At 54.8% G+C, this 15,640-nt stretch overlaps 1 protein-coding gene across 1 annotated transcript in view; it reads left to right on the top strand.

The window, feature by feature from the left end:
- LOC129715714 (protein FAM50A-like) overlaps nt 1-15,640 on the top strand; it is a gene marked incomplete at its 3' end in the record, with an annotated part of 16,322 nt that continues 682 nt past the window's right edge. Inside the window, 6 exon segments of the mRNA XM_055665573.1 lie at nt 1-245; nt 3,283-3,367; nt 6,177-6,276; nt 12,741-12,855; nt 12,858-12,921; nt 15,407-15,640. The exon segment at nt 15,407-15,640 is cut by the window's right edge and continues 35 nt beyond it. Of these exon segments, the coding sequence (XP_055521548.1) occupies nt 135-245; nt 3,283-3,367; nt 6,177-6,276; nt 12,741-12,855; nt 12,858-12,921; nt 15,407-15,640 (709 nt within the window).

The raw sequence follows: 15,640 nt of genomic DNA, 5'->3' as shown, positions 1-15,640 counted from the left end.
CCAGTGCGCGTGCGCGGGGCGAGGGACAGCAGCGGCGGTTGGTCGCGCGGAGAGAGGAGGGAAGGGAAGGGACAGCAGCGGCGTCGAGGGCCGAGCGGCCTCACACCGACACACACGGAGAGAGAAGGGGGAAGATGGCGCAGTACAAGGGGGCGGCCAGCGAGGCCGGGAGGGCCATGCAGCTGATGAAGAAACGGGAGAAGCAGCGGGAACAATTACAGCAGCTGAAGATGAAGATCGCTGAGGTAGAGGGGGGGGAGGGTAGGGAGAGGGGGAGTGGGGGAGGGGGGAGGGGTAGTGAGGGGGAAGGGGAGGGGGATCCCTCATTCCCCTCCTTTATTCCCACATTCCCTCCATCAGGGGGGAGGGGGAGGGGTAGTGAGGGGGAGGGGGAGGGGAGGGGGGGGAGTGAGGGGGAGGGGAGGGGAGGGGAGTGAGGGGGAGGGGAGGGGTAGTGAGGGGGGGAAGGGGGATCCCAATCATTCCCCGCCTTTATTCCCACATTCCCTCCATCAGGGGGAGGGGGAGAGGGAAAGGGGAGGGGTAGTGAGGGGAGGGGAGGGGGAGGGGAGGTAGTGAGGGGGAGGGAGGTAGTGAGGGGGAGGGGGAGGGGGGGTCCCTCATTCCCCTCCTTTATTCCCACATTCCCTCCATCAGGTAGAGGGGGAGGGGGAGGGGAGGGAGGGGGAGGGGAGTTAGGGGGAGTGGGAGTTAGGGGAGGGGGAGGGGGGTGAGGGGGAGGGAGTGGGGGGGGATCCCTCATTCCCCTCCTTTATTCCCACATTCCCTCCATCAGGGGGAGGGGTAGTGTGGGAGGGGTTGTGGGGGGGGGGGGGGGGTAGTGAGGGGAAGGGGAGGGGTAGTGAGGGGGAGGGGGGTAGTGAGTGGAGGGGGAGGGGAGGGGGTAGTGAGGGGGAGGGGAGTGGGGAGGGTAGTGTTGGGGGGGGGGGTAGGGGTAGTGGGGCGGGGGGGGAGGGGGGGGTAATGAGGGGGAGGGGAGGGGAGAGGGAGAGGGGGAGTGAGGGTTGAGGGGAGGAGGAGGGGGAGGGGAGGGGGGGAGGGGGGAGGAGAGTGGAGGGGTAGTGAGGGGGGGGGGGGGGAGGGGAGGGGGGTGAGGGGGAGGGGAGGGGGAGGGAGGGGGGAGTGAGGGGGAGGGGAGAGGGTAGTGAGGGGGGGGGAGGGGAGGGGGGAGGGGTAGAGGTAGAGGAGGGGGGAGGGGAGGGGAGAGGGAGGTGTAGAGGTAGAGGAGGGGAGGGGAGGGGGGAGGGGAGGGGTAGGGGAGGTAGAGGGGGAGGGGGGAGGGGGTAGAGGAGGGGAGAGGGGAGGGGGGAGGGTAGGAGAGGGGGAGGGGTAGAGGAGGGGGGGGGGTGAGGGGAGGGGGAGGGGAGTTGTGAGGGGGGAGGGGCGGGGGTGAGTCAGTGGGGGTTTAGAGGAGAGGGGGAAGTGAGGGAGGGGGAGGGGGGAGTGAAGGGGAGTGAGGGGGAGGGAGGGGAGGGGATGAGGGGGGGGGAGGGGAGAGGGGGGGGGGACGGGGGAGGGAGGGGAGGGGAGGAGGGGGAGGGGAGAGGGGGAGGGGGAGGGGGGAGTGAGGGGGAGGAGGAGAGGGGGGGAGAGGTGAGGGGGGAGGGGGGGAGAGAGGGAGGAGGAAAGGGGGAGAGTAGGGTGGGGGGGAGAGAGAGAGGGGAGAAAGGAGTGCAAGGGGGAGGGGAGAGGACGAAGGGGGGGGGGGAGAAAGAGGAGTAAAGGAAGAGGGGAGAGGGGAGGGAACGGAGGGGGCTAGGGGGGAGGTAAAGGGGAGCGGAGGGAGGAGGGGGAGGGGGAGGAGGGGAGAGGGGTAAAGAGTGGTGTAGAGGGAGTAGAAGAGTGGAGAGGTGAGAGGGGATGGAGGGGGTCAGAGAAAAGAGGGTGAAAGGAGAGGGAAGGGGGAGGGGGGAGTAAAGGGAGGGGGGAGAGGAGTAGGGGAGTAAAGGAGAGAGGGAGGAAAGGTGGCAGGAGAGGGGAGGGGGGAGGACAAGGGGCGAAGAGGTAGTGAGGGGGAGAGGAGTTGGCGGGAGGTTCGTGGAGGGGAGATGTGAAGTTCTTGGCGTATAGAGGCGAGGGGAAATATGAGGGTGAGGGAGGGAAGAGGAGGTGTGCTCCAGTTCCCTCCCACGCTCCAAAGACATGTAGGTTTGTAGGTTAATTGGCTGTGGAAATAATTGTAAACTGTTCCTAGTGTGTAGGATAGTGCTAGTGTACAGGGTGATCACTGGTCAGCATGGACTCGGTGGGTCGAAGGGCCTGTTTCCGCGCTGTATCTCTTAAACTTTAGATTTGGAGTATTGTGTTCAGTTCTGGGCACTATGTTACAGGAAAGATGTTGTCAAGCTGGAAAGGGTACAGAGATGATTCACGAGGATGTTACCAGGACTAGAGGGTGTGAGCTACAGGGAGAGGTTGTGTAGGCTGGGTCTCTATTCCATGGAGCGCAGGAGGATGAGGGGTGATCTTATAGAGGTGAATAAAATCATGAGAGGAATAGATCGGGCAGAGTCTCGCCCAGAGTAGGGGAATCGAGGATCAGAGGACACAGGTTCAAGGTGAAGGGGAAAAGATTTAATAGGAATCTGAGGGGTAACTTTTCCACACAGAGAGTGTTGGGTGTACGGAACGAGCTGCCGGAGGAGGTAGTTGAGGCTGGGACTATCCCAACGTTTAATAAACAGTTAGATATAGATTAGATACAGTTAGACAGGTACATGGATAGGTCAGGTTTGGAGGTGATATGGGCTGTGGAGAGGATGTTTACACCAGTGGGAGAGTCTAGGACCAGAGGGCACAGCCTCATTAAAAAAAACGTACCTTTAAAAAGGAGATGAGGAGGAATTTCTTCAGCCAGAGGGTGGTGAATCTGTGGGATTCTTTGCCATAGACGGCAGTGGAGGCCACAAGTCAATGGATATATTTAAGGCAGAGATAGATAGATTGTTGATTAGTACTGGTGTCAGGGGTTATGGGGAGAAGGCAGGAGAATGGGGTTAGGAGGGAGATAGATCAGCCATGATTGAATGGTGGAGTAGACTTGACGGGCCGAATGGCCTAATTCTGTTCCTATTCCTTATAAGTGTTTGGTGAAACGTTTTCCCTGGGTGAGGGGGGTGTGGGTGGTGGGTGGGTGTGGTGGGTGGGTGGTGAGTGGGTGGGTGAGTGGGTGGGTGGGTGGGGTGGATTGGTGGGTGAGTGAGTTGGTGGGTAAACCAATGCAGGTTCACTGATGAAGTTTTGTTTACACCCGGCATGCAGGATAATCTGGTGAAGTCCAACATCGACAAGAAATTCTCGACTCACTACGATGCGGTGGAGGCCGAGCTCAAGTCCAGCACCGTGGGTACGTCTCAGGCATCTCTCCACAGATGCTGCCTGACCCGCTGAGTTACTCCAGCACTCTGTGAAACGTCACCTATCCATGTTCTCCACAGATGCTGCCTGACCCGCTGAGTTACTCCAGCACTCTGTGAAACGTCACCTATCCATGTTCTCCACAGATGCTGCCTGACCCGCTGAGCTACTCCAGCACTCTGTGAAACATCACCTATCCATGTTCTCCACAGATGCTGCCTGACCCGCTGAGTTACTCCAGCACTCTGTGAAACGTCACCTACCCATGTTCTCCACAGATGCTGCCTGACCCGCTGAGTTACTCCAGCACTCTGTGAAACGTCACCTATCCATGTTCTCCAGAAATGCTGCCTGACCCGCTGAGTTACTCCAGCACTCTGTGAAACGTCACCTATCCATGTTCACCACAGATGCTGCCTGACCCGCTGAGTTACTCCAGCACTCTGTGAAACGTCACCTGTCCACATTCTCCACAGATGCTGCCTGACCCGCTGAGTTACTCCAGCATTTTGTGTCTATCTTCGGAGGGATATTGATGATGTGTGAGTGGATGGGATTAGTTTAGCTTGGCACCGAGGTTGGCATGGACATTGTGGGCCGAAGGGCCAGATCCAGTGCTGTCCTGTTCTGTGTTGGGTAAAGGTCCAGGAATTGATGGTGTTGGGGATTTGGCACACAGAAGATGAGCTGTCATCTTTACAGAATGGGGCGGGAGGGACTGTGCATGCTGGAGGGGCCAAGTGGCCTCTCTCTGCTCTTATTCTCCTGCGTTCTAAACTTGCCGTCAGCTCCGCTCACAGAGCTGTGGTGGGCTAGCACCGAGCGGTTGCCCCCTGCAGCTGAGAAACATTCTCTCCGTGGCCTGAATGTGCAGAAAGGTTTCAGTGTGAATTGAATGCCGTGAAGGGGTCTCAGCGGCCAGCCTCGGTCACCATGACAACCCTGCCTCACCACAAGCAAGCTCGCACAAGCAATGACGCAAAACTGCCATCAATGTCCTGGCCCGCTGTGTAAAAGAAACAGTCTGGGCAAACTGTACCTTCAAGATTGTCATGTGTCCCAGATAGGACAATGAAATTCTTGCTTTGCTTCAGCACAACAGAATATTACAGGCATACATAAATACAGAACAGATCAGTGTGTCCATTATGAGTATAGTAGCAGGGAGGTTCTACTGCAGTTGTACAAGGTCTCGGTGAGACCACACCTGGAGTATTGCGTACAATTTTGGTCTCCTAATCTGAGGAAAGACATTCTTGCCATAGAGGGAGTACAGAGAAGGTTCACCAGACTGATTCCTGGGATGGCAGGACTTTCATATGAAGGAAGACTGGATAGACTCGGCTTGTACTCGCTTGAATTTAGAAGATTGAGGGGGGATCTTATAGAAACTTACAAAATTCTTAAGGGGTTGGACAGGCTAGATGCAGGAAGATTGTTCCCTATGTTGGGGAAGTCCAGGGCAAGGGGTCACAGTTTAAGGATAAGGGGGAAGTCTTTTAGGGGGAAAACATTTTTCACACAGAGAGTGGTGAATCTCTAGAATTCTCTGCCAAAGAAGGTAGTTGAGGCCACAGTTCATTGGCTGTATTCAAGAGGGAGTTAGATGTGGCCCTTGTGGCTAAAGGGATCAGGGGGTATGGAGAGAAGGCAGGTACGGGATACTGAGTTGGATGACCAGCCATGATCATATTGAATGGTCGAATGGCCTACTCCTGTACCTATTTTCTATGTTTCTATATACCATTATATATAATGGTATATATATATATATACATAAATAGGCATATAAAGTGCAGTAGGCTATTAAAGTTGAGATTTTTGTTTGAGTTGAGTTTAATACTCACAGGTGGATACAAAAATCTGGAGGAACTCAGCGGGTGAGGCAGCATCTGTGGAGAGAAGGAATGGGCGACGTTTCGGGTCGAGTCCCTTCTTCAGACTGATGTGCATGTCTCGGCCCCAGCAGCGAGTTTCAGTCTTCATCACCCTCTCTGTGCCAAAGAAACAATCTGGGCAAACTGTACCATCATAACATGTACCTATTAAACACCACTACCTGAAACATCACCTATCCATGTTCTCCACAGATGCTGCCTGACCCGCTGAGTTACTCCAGCACTCTGTGAAACGTCACCTATCCATGTTCTCCACACAGATGCACTCTGTGAAACGTCACCTATCCATGTTCTCCACACAGATGCTGCCTGACCGGCTGAGTTACTCCAGCACTCTGTGAAACGTCACCTATCCATGTTCTCCACACAGATGCTGCCTGACCCGCTGAGTTACTCCAGGACTCTGTGAAACGTCACCTATCCATGTTCTCCACACAGATGCTGCCTGACCCGCTGAGTTACTCCAGCATTTTGTGTTAATCGTGTGTTATCAGAGCAGAATTAGGCCATTTGGCCCATCTACTTCACCCTTCAATCATATCTGTCCCTCCTAACCCCATTCTCCTGCCTTCTCCCCATAACCCCTGACACCCAAGAATCTATTAATCTCCACCTTAAAAATATCCATTGACAGCCTCCACAGCCTTCTGTGACAATGAATCCCACAGGTTCACCACCCTCTGATGAAATAAATTCCTCCTCGTCTTCCTAAAGGAACGTCCTTTAATTCTGAGGCTGTGCCCTTTGGTCCTAGACTCTCCTAATAGTGGAAACATCCTCTCCACATCCACTCTACCCTGGCCTTTCACTATTTAGTGTCTATCCTGGATGTAAACCAGCATCTGCAGTTCCTTGTTACAGCCTCAATCTCTCTGTCTGTCTCTCTGTCTGTGTCCGCAGGGTTGGTGACCCTGAATGATATGAAGGCAAAGCAGGAGGCTCTTGTGAAGGAGCGGGAGAAGCAGCTGGCCAAGAAGGAGCAGTCCAAGGAGTTGTTGCTGTGAGTTTATCATCACTTTGTCATCATCTGTTGCTGAGTGTAGTCTAGAGAACAGTTTAGTTTATAGCAGTGGTTCCCAACGTGGGGCGTACGCCCCACAGGGGGGCAATTTGATTTTTAAGGGGGGGCAATTGAGCGCGACTGAGGTCTGGGTCCAAATTTTCGATTTTTATTTTTTAGGATTTTCCATCAGGTAAACATATGTAGTTTATGTTTCAGATGTTATTTTGAGTAAATCATTTTTTGGGGGTAAAAAAGGTCTTTATTGTGTAGTTATTACAACCAAGGTATTGGTGTTTTAAGCTTCTTCAGCTGAAACAGAGTTCACTTTTTAAATGATAAGAATTATATATCACCACATGGGGGGGGGGCATCAGGATTTTAGAGGTGATTAGGTGGGGCATGGCCAAAAAAAGGTTGGGAACCGCTGGTCTAGAGATACAGCATGGAAACAGGCCCTTGTCCACTGAGTCCTTGCCCACCAGCGATCCCCGTACACTAGTATAGTCTAGAGATACAGCAGGGAAACAGGCCCTTCAGCCCACTGAGTCCGTGCCGACCACCGATCCCCGTACACTAGTGTAGTCTAGAGATACAGCAGGGAAACAGGCCCTTCAGCCCACTGAGTCCGTGCCGACCAGCGATCCCCCCGTACACTAGTATAGTCTAGAGATACAGCAGGGAAACAGGCCCTTCAGCCCACTGAGTCCGTGCCCACCACCGATCCCCGTACAGTAGTGTAGTCTAGAGATACAGCATGGAAACAGGCCCTTGTCCACTGAGTCCTTGCCCACCAGCGATCCCCGTACACTAGTATAGTCTAGAGATACAGCAGGGAAACAGGCCCTTCAGCCCACCGTGTCCGTGCCGACCAGCGATCCCCGTACACTAGTATAGTCTAGAGATACAGCAGGGAAACAGGCCCTTCAGCCCACTGAGTCCGTGCCGACCAGCGATCCCCCTGTACACTAGTATAGTCTAGAGATACAGCAGGGAAACAGGCCATTCAGCCCACCGTGTCCGTGCCGACCAGCGATCCCCGTACAGTAGTATAGTCTAGAGATACAGCAGGGAAACAGGCCCTTCAGCCCACTGAGTCCGTGCCCATTCCCCACCGATCCCCGTACACTAGTATAGTCTAGAGATACAGCGCGGAAACAGGCCCTTCAGCCCACCGTGTCCGTGCCCACCAGCGATCCCCCTGAGCTAGTATCGACTGAGATGACAGCAGCTGATAGCTTGCTTGTCCGAGTGGTATGAATATTGATTTCTCTAACTACAAGTAACTCCAGCATTCCCTCTCTCTCCACCCTCCCCTCGCACCAGCTTCTCGTTTTCACCCAACTAACAGCTAACAATGGCCTGTTTCATTTATCAGCGTTACGTTTTTGCATATCTTTCATTAATTGTTCTCCATCTCTCTACATCATCGTCTGTATCTTTTGTTTCCCTCTGAAGAAGGGTTTCGTCACCCATTCCTGCTCTCCCGAGCGGTTGGCTTGCAGTTGCGAGGATCAGCTGCAGGGGGCAGTGGAGGATAGGAGAGAAAGACTCAGCCCCATCTACACTAGTCACAGAGTGATACAGTGTGGAAACAGCCCCTTCCTTCAGCCCAACATGCCCCATCTACACTAGTCACAGAGAGATACAGTGTGGAAACAGCCCCTTCCTTCAGCCCAACATGCCCCATCTACACTAGTCACAGAGAGATACAGTGTGGAAACAGGCCCTTCAGCCCAACTTGCCCACACCGCCCAACATGCCCCGTCTACACTAGTCACAGAGTGATACAGTGTGGAAACAGGCCCTTCCTTCAGCCCAACTTGCCCACACCGCCCAACATGCCCCATCTACACTAGTCACAGAGTGATACAGTGTGGAAACAGGCCCTTCCTTCAGCCCAACTTGCCCATACTGCCCAAAAGTTTATACGGAACCACACAGGGAGCCAGTGGAGAGAGGCCAGGATCGGGGTGATGTGGTCCCTTTTTCGGGTGCCCGTCAGGAGTCTCGTTGCCCTGCGGCGTTTTGGACCAGTTGCAGGTAGGACAGGGAAGATTGGCTGATGCCAGTGTAAAGCACAAGGCATTGGGTGTGCAGTATTGATGTGGATAGAGAACTGTCTGGCAAACAGGAAGCAAAGAGTAGGAGTAAACGGGTCCTTTTCACAATGGCGGGCAGTGACTAGTGGGGTACCCCAAGGCTCAGTACTGGGACCCCAGCTATTTACAATATATATTAATGATCTGGATGAGGGAATTGAAGGCAATATCTCCAAGTTTGCGGATGACACTAAGCTGGGGGGCAGTGTTAGTTGTGAGGAGGATGCTAGGAGACTGCAGGGTGACTTGGATAGGCTGGGTGAATGGGCAAATGTTTGGCAGATGCAGTATAATGTGGATAAATGTGAGGTTGTTCATTTTGGTGGCAAAAACGGGAAAGCAGACTATTATCTAAATGGTGGCCGATTGGGAAAGGGGGAGATGCAGCGAGACCTGGGTGTCATGGTACACCAGTCATTGAAGGTAGGCATGCAGGTGCAGCAGGCAGTAAAGGAAGCGAATGGTATGTTAGCTTTCATTGCAAAAGGATTTGATTATAGGAGCAGGGAGGTTCTACTGCAGTTGTACAGGGTCTTGGTGAGACCACACCTGGAGTATTGCCTACAGTTTTGGTCTCCAAATCTGAGGAAGGACATTATTGCCATAGAGGGAGTGCAGAGATGGTTCACCAGACTGATTCCTGGGATGTCAGGACTGTCTTATGAAGAAAGACTGGATAGACTTGGTTTATACTCTCTAAAATTTGGAGGATTGAGAGGGGATCTTATAGAAACTTACAAAATTCTTAAGGGGTTGGACAGGCTAGATGCAGGAAGATTGCTCCCGATGTTGGGGAAGTCCAGGACAAGGGGTCACAGCTTAAGGATAAGGGGGAAATCCTTTAAAACCGAGATGAGAAGAACTTTTTTCACACAGAGAGTGGTGAATCTCTGGAACTCTCTGCCACAGAGGGTAGTTGAGGCCACAGTTCATTGGCTATATTTAAGAGGGAGTTAGATGTGGCCCTTGTGGCTAAGGGGATCAGGGGGTAGGGAGAGAAGGCAGGTACGGGATACTGAGTTTGATGATCAGCCATGATCATATTGACTGGCAGTGCAGGCTCGAAGGGCGAATGGCCTCTACTCCTGCACCTAATTTCTATGTTTCTATGTAAAGGGAGTTGCAGTAATCTAGGCGGGAGATGAATGTGGGGATGATCTTTTCCATAGATAGATTGTTGATTAGTGCGGGTGTCAGGGGTTACGGGGAGAAGGCAGGAGAATGGGGTTAGGAGGGAGAGATAGATCAGCTGTGATTGAATGGTGGAGTAGACTCGATGGGCCGAATGGCCTGATTCTGCCATATTCACTTCATGAACGTGGGTGCTATGATCTCTCTGCATATCCATGCTGTTGTGGGCTCTTGTGGTATATCTCGCTGTTGTGGGCCTTGCCATTAACTATACTTTCCCCTGACATTTGACCTCACAAAGTGCAACACCTTCTACTTGCCCGGATTGTTTGCTCCATCTGCCATTTCTCTGCCCACAACTGTTACCGATCAATATCCTGCTGTACACTTTGAAAGCCCTTTTGACAAAGTGCAGAGGTCCCAGCACAGATCCCTGAGGAAGTCCTCTTTTCACAACCCCTCCAGCACGAATATCGCCCTTCTGCCACAACCCCCTGTCTTCTATCAGTAAGCTAGTACCCCCTGTCTTCTATCAGTAATCCATACGGCCAAGACACTGTTAATCCTGAAGATTGGACACGCTAGAGGCAGGAAACATGTTCCCCATGTTGGGGGAGTCCAGAACCAGGGGCCACACACGCACACAGTTTAAGAATAAGGGGTCGGCCATTTAGAACGGAGACGAGGAAACACTTTTTCACCCAGAGAGTTGTGTGAGTCTGTGGAATTCTCTTCCTCAGAGGGCGGTGGAGGCCGGTTCTCTGGATACTTTCAAGAGAGAGCTAGATAGGGCTCTTAAAGATAGCGGAGTCAGGGGATATGGGGAGAAGGCAGGAACGGGGTACTGATTGGGGATGATCAGCCATGATCACATTGAATGGCGGTGCTGGCTGGAAGGGCCGAATGGCCTCTATTCCTGCACCTATTGTCTATTGTCTATAGACACTGAATGCTGGAGTAATATTGTCTACAGACACTGAATACGTGCAGCGTGTGTGGAGATGTGTGAGGACTGGTGAGGTTACGGGTCGATACCCTACTTCAGACACTGCACTTTAATCTCCATCAGCCTGCCATGCACACAACCTCCACCCTCCTCCCCTCATCGATCTCCTTTGTCCTCACCTCAAACATCAAGTTTGAAAGACGTGGCCTTTGGGGCGTGACGGTGGTGCAGCGGGTAGAGCTGCTGCCTCACATCGCCAGAGACCCGGGTTCCGTCCTGACTACAGGTGCTGTCGGCAGGGAGTTTGCATGTTCTCCCTGTGACGGCAGGCGGGCGCTCCAGTTTCCTCCCACACTCCAAAGACGTGCGTGTACAGGTTTGCAGGTTCAGATTGTGTGTGTGTGTGTTGGATATGACCGCTGGTCAGCATGGACTCGGTGGGCTGAAGGGCCTGTTTCCGCTCTGTATCTCTAAACAAAACGAGTGTACGGGGTGATCGCTGGCCGGCATGGACTCGGCGGGCTGAAGGGCCTGTTTCCGTGCTGTAAACTAAACAACCTGTAGTGTCCCCACCCTCACCGGTAATCACGTAATTGTTGCCTGGAAAACTCAATCTGCCAGGTGCCAGGCCCTGATGCTGACTGTCCCAACTGGGAGTCAATACTATCCTGGAGGACCCTCTCCAATAGTTTCCCTGCCACAGATGGCCGATAATTCCCAGGATTATCTCCTCCACTTCCTGACTCAAACAAAGGAACAGCAATGGCTGCACTCCAGTCTTAGAGTCTGTGCGTGTGTGTGTTATCAGCCTTGTGTTTCACTCCTCCCTGTCCCTGGTTGCCCAGACAATGCCCTCTCCCTCTCTCCCTCCCTCCCTCCTCTCTCTCCTTCTACCCCTCCCTCTCTCCCTCTCTCCCTCTCCCTCCCTCCCTCCCTCACCTCTCCCTCTCCCTCCCTCCCTCCCTCTCTCTCCCTCCCTCCCTCTCTCCCTCTCCCTCCCTATCTCCCTCCCTCCCTCCCTCCCTCTCTCTCACTACCTCTCCCCCTCTCCCTCTCCTCCCTCCCTCCTCCCTGTGGCCCAGTGCGTGCGTTCAGTGACACAGTGCTGGTCTGTGTGTGAATGGAACAAGTGGATCACATCCCCAGGGCATCCTTCCTTCCCAAGGGGTGGGGGGGGGGGAGTCAGCTGCAGAGTTAACCTGCGCTGCCGCCACTGATGAGGCTTGCAGTGAGAGTGGCTCAGCTGGTAGAGCCGCAGCCTCGCCGCCCCAGAGACCCCGGTTCAAACCCCACCTCCTCCTCCTCCTCCGCTGTCTGTGGGGAGTCTGCATGTTCCCCCTGTGGCCGTCCTCGATGTTCGGCAAACCTCATGTGTGGAGTTAGTTGAGTTTAGAGATACAGTGCAGAAAAGCAGGCCCTTCAGCCCACCAAGTCCGTGCCGACCAGCGACCCCCGTACACTAGTTTAGTTTAGAGATACAGCATGGAAACAGGCCCTTCAGCCCACTAGGTCCATGCCGACCAGCGATCCCCGTACACTAGTTTAGTTTAGAGATACAGCGTGGAAACAGGCCCTTCAGCCCACCGAGTCCGTGCCCACCAGCGATCGATCTCCACACACTAACACTATCCTACACACACTAGGGACAATCTACAATTAATCCACAAACCTACACTTTGTCTCTCTCATTCACCCCCCACACACAAAGGGTGATTTACAGAAAAGTTATCAACGTGGTACTCTGGCGGTTTGGGACGTTGGGGGGTCACAGGGAGAACGTGCAAACACCAGACAGGCAGCACCCGAGGTCAGGATTGTACCCGGGTCCCTGGCGCTGTGAGGGAGGCAGCAGCTCTACCCGCTGCACCACCGTGTGTGTGTGTGTGTGTGTGTGTGGGGAGTGGGTGAGAATGTGGGAGAACTAAGAACTAGTGTGGCCAGCACGGACTCGGTGGGCCGAAGGGCCTGTTTCCATGCCGAATCTCTGATCTGAAGCTGCCTCAGCAGTTCTGGTCTCCAAATTTGGGAAAGGACATTCTTGACTCGTGTGCAGCCTGACCCCAACTTGTTTTCAAGAGTTTAAGAAGGAACTGCAGATGCTGGAAAATCGAAGGTGGACAAAAATGCTGGAGGAACTCAGCGGGCGAGGCAGCATCTATGGAGTGAAGGAGATAGGCGACGTTTCGGGCCGAAACCCAAGGGTTTCGCTCCGTAGGTGCTGCTGCACCCGCTGAGTTTTCCCAGCATTTTTTTTATCTACACCCAACTTGTTTTGTGTCTGACAGGAAGTTGGAGAAACAGAAGGAGAGAGAACGCAAGAAGGAGGAGAAGAGGAAGATCGCCAGTTTGTCCTTCACGCTGGACGAGGATAAGAGGAGGGCGGAGGGAGGAGGAGAGGAGGGGAGGAGGGGGAGGACGAGGAACTCGAGGAGGAGCTGAGGAGTGAGGACGAGGATCTGATCATCGGTGAGGAGGGGGGGCCGCTCTGTGGGGGGGGGTGAGGAGGGAGGTGGGTTGTGAGGAGGGAGGGGAGTGAGGGGGGGGCTGCTCTGTGGGGGGGGGTGAGGAGGGGGGGGGGGTGCTCTGTGGGGGAGGGGGGGGCTCTGTGGGGGGTGGTGAGGAGGGGGGGCTGCTCTGTGGGGGGTGAGGAGGGGGGGCTCTGCTGGGGGTGGGGGGTGAGGAGGGGGGGCTGCTCTGTGGGGGGTGAGGAGGGGGGGGCTGCTCTGTGGGGGGGTGAGGAGGGGGGGCTGCTCTGTGGGGGGTGAGGAGGGGGGGCTGCTCTGTGGGGAGGTGAGGAGGGGGGGCTGCTCTTGCTGTGGGGGGGTGAGGAGGGGGGGCCCACTCTGTTGGGGGGGGGGGAGGATGAGGGGGGGGGTGAGGATGATGGGGGGGCGCTCTGTGGGAGAGGCAGTATTGCTGGGAGGACTGGGAGAGTCAGGAATGCCGCACTGTAGGAGGAGGAGGGGGGTGAGGAGGGGGGGGTGTGAGGACGAGGGTGTGTGAGGAGGGAGGGGGGTGAGGAGGGGGGGGGGGGGTGAGGGGGGGGGGTGTGAGGGAGGAGGGGGGTGAGGAGTGGGGGTGAGGAGGAGGGGGTGAGGAGGAGGGGGGTGAGGGTGGGGGAGGGGTGGGGGTGGAGGGGGGGGTGGGGTAGTGGGGGTGAGTGACGAGGGGGTTTGAGGGGAGTGGAGGAGGGGAGGGTGAGGAGGAGGGAGGGTGAGTGAGGAGGGGGGGGTGGTGAGGGAGGAAGGGGGGAGGGTTGGTGAGGGTGGGGGTGAGGACGAGGGTGTGAGGAGGAGGGGGGTGAGGACGAGGGGGTGGTGAGGGGATGATGGGGGAGCCCGCAATCTGTGGGAGAGGGCAGTATTGCTAGGGAGGGATGGGAAAGTTCAGGAATGCCACACTGTGGGGGGAGATGGGGGGGTTAGGGGAGGGGGGTGAGGGTGAGGGATGGGGGGGGGGGGGGGGAGGGGGAGGGGGGAGGGATCTGTGGGAAAGGGCAGTATTGCTGGGAGGACTGGGAAGTCAGGAATGCCGCACTGTAGGAGGAGGAGGGGTTGAGGAGGCAGAGGGGGGGTGAGGAGGAGGTTTTGGTGGGTGAGGAGTGGGGGTGGAGGACGAGAGGGGGGGGGCGCTCTTTATGAGAGGCAGTATTGCGGGGAGGACTGGGAAGTCAGGGAATGCGCGCAGCTGTAGGAGGGGGCGGCTTCATGGAGCCAGAGTTTTGTTATAAATAGTAAATGAGAGGTTTTAAAAGCTGCCGACTGTGGAAGGTGGAACAAAAAGGCAGTGTTTGTTGAGCCAGGTTTCACCGCGATCTTCCTGAACCAGCTGGAGGAACCACTGACTGGCTCGCTCACTCACTCATACTACTTGGTGTTTGTGGTTTCTCGATGTCCTGCCTGTAAACCGTGACGGCCTGGTCAGTAACTCTGCCGCTGACTGTGCGTGAGTGAGCGAGTGGGCGGGCGAGGCTGCCAAAGTACACAGTGGGATACACGGGCAGAGAAATGGCAGACAGAGTTTAACCCGAGGGAGTGTGGGGTGTGAGGGGAAAATATACAAGACCCTGAACGGCAGCGATGTACAGAGGGACCTTGTGGTCCATGGAAGCAGCAACACTGGTGGACAGAGCGGTGAAGAGGGTGGACTCCAACTATCGCGGACGTCGAGTCGAGTACAATAGAAACATAGAAGAAACATAGAAATTAGGTGCAGGAGTAGCGGCCATTCGGGCCCTTCGAGCCTGCACCGCCATTCAATATGCTCATGGCTGATCATCCAACTCAGTATCCCGTACCTGCCTTCTCTCCATACCCCCTGATCCCCTTTAGCCACAAGGGCCCACATCTAACTCCCTCTTAAATATAGCCAATGAACTGGCCTCAACTACCCTCTGTGGCAGAGAGTTCCAGAGATTCACCACTCTCTGTGTGAAAAAAGTTCTTCTCATCTCGGTTTAAAAGGATTTCCCCTTTATCCTTAAGCTGTGACCCCTTATCCTGGACTTCCCCAACATCGGGAGCAATCTTCCTGCATCTAGCCTGTCCAACCCCTTAAGAATTTTGTAAGTTTCTATAAGATCCCCTCTCAATCTCCTAAATTCTAGAGAGTATAAAACAAAGTCTATCCAGTCTTTCTTGCATAAGACAGTCCTGACATCCCAGGAATCAGTCTGGTGAACCTTCTCTGCACTCCCTCTATGGCAATAATGTCCTTCCTCAGATTTGGAGACCAAAACTGTACGCAATACTCCAGGTGTGGTCTCACCAAGACCCTGTACAACTGCAGTAGAACCTCCCTGCTGTTAGACTCAAATCCTTTTGCAATGAAAGCTAACATACCATTGGCTTTCTTTACTAGCCTGCTGCACCTGCCTGCCTACCTTCAATGACTTGGGTACCATGACCCCCAGGTCTCGACGCGGAGCATACCCTCTCCCCATTTTGCTCAGACCGGTTCACCCAATCGGCCACCATTGGCACAGCTAAGGATAAGGAAGTCAACGGTGTGCGGCTGTACGGTGACCGAGGGAGTTTGGCTCCCGGGCAGGCGTTGGGGGTATCTGACTGCGTTTTGTGTCACAGGGGTACAGCAGAGCCCTATTTCGAAGGCTTCGGCCCGACAGAGTTTGCCGACCAACGCACCGGGGGACGTTTCACAGGAGGCAATGGACCCATCACAACCT

Source organism: Leucoraja erinacea, unplaced genomic scaffold (genome assembly GCF_028641065.1).
Source record: "Leucoraja erinacea ecotype New England unplaced genomic scaffold, Leri_hhj_1 Leri_1351S, whole genome shotgun sequence".
NCBI classification, from domain to species: domain Eukaryota; kingdom Metazoa; phylum Chordata; class Chondrichthyes; order Rajiformes; family Rajidae; genus Leucoraja; species Leucoraja erinaceus.
This window is presented reverse-complemented; position numbering and strand designations above follow the sequence as displayed.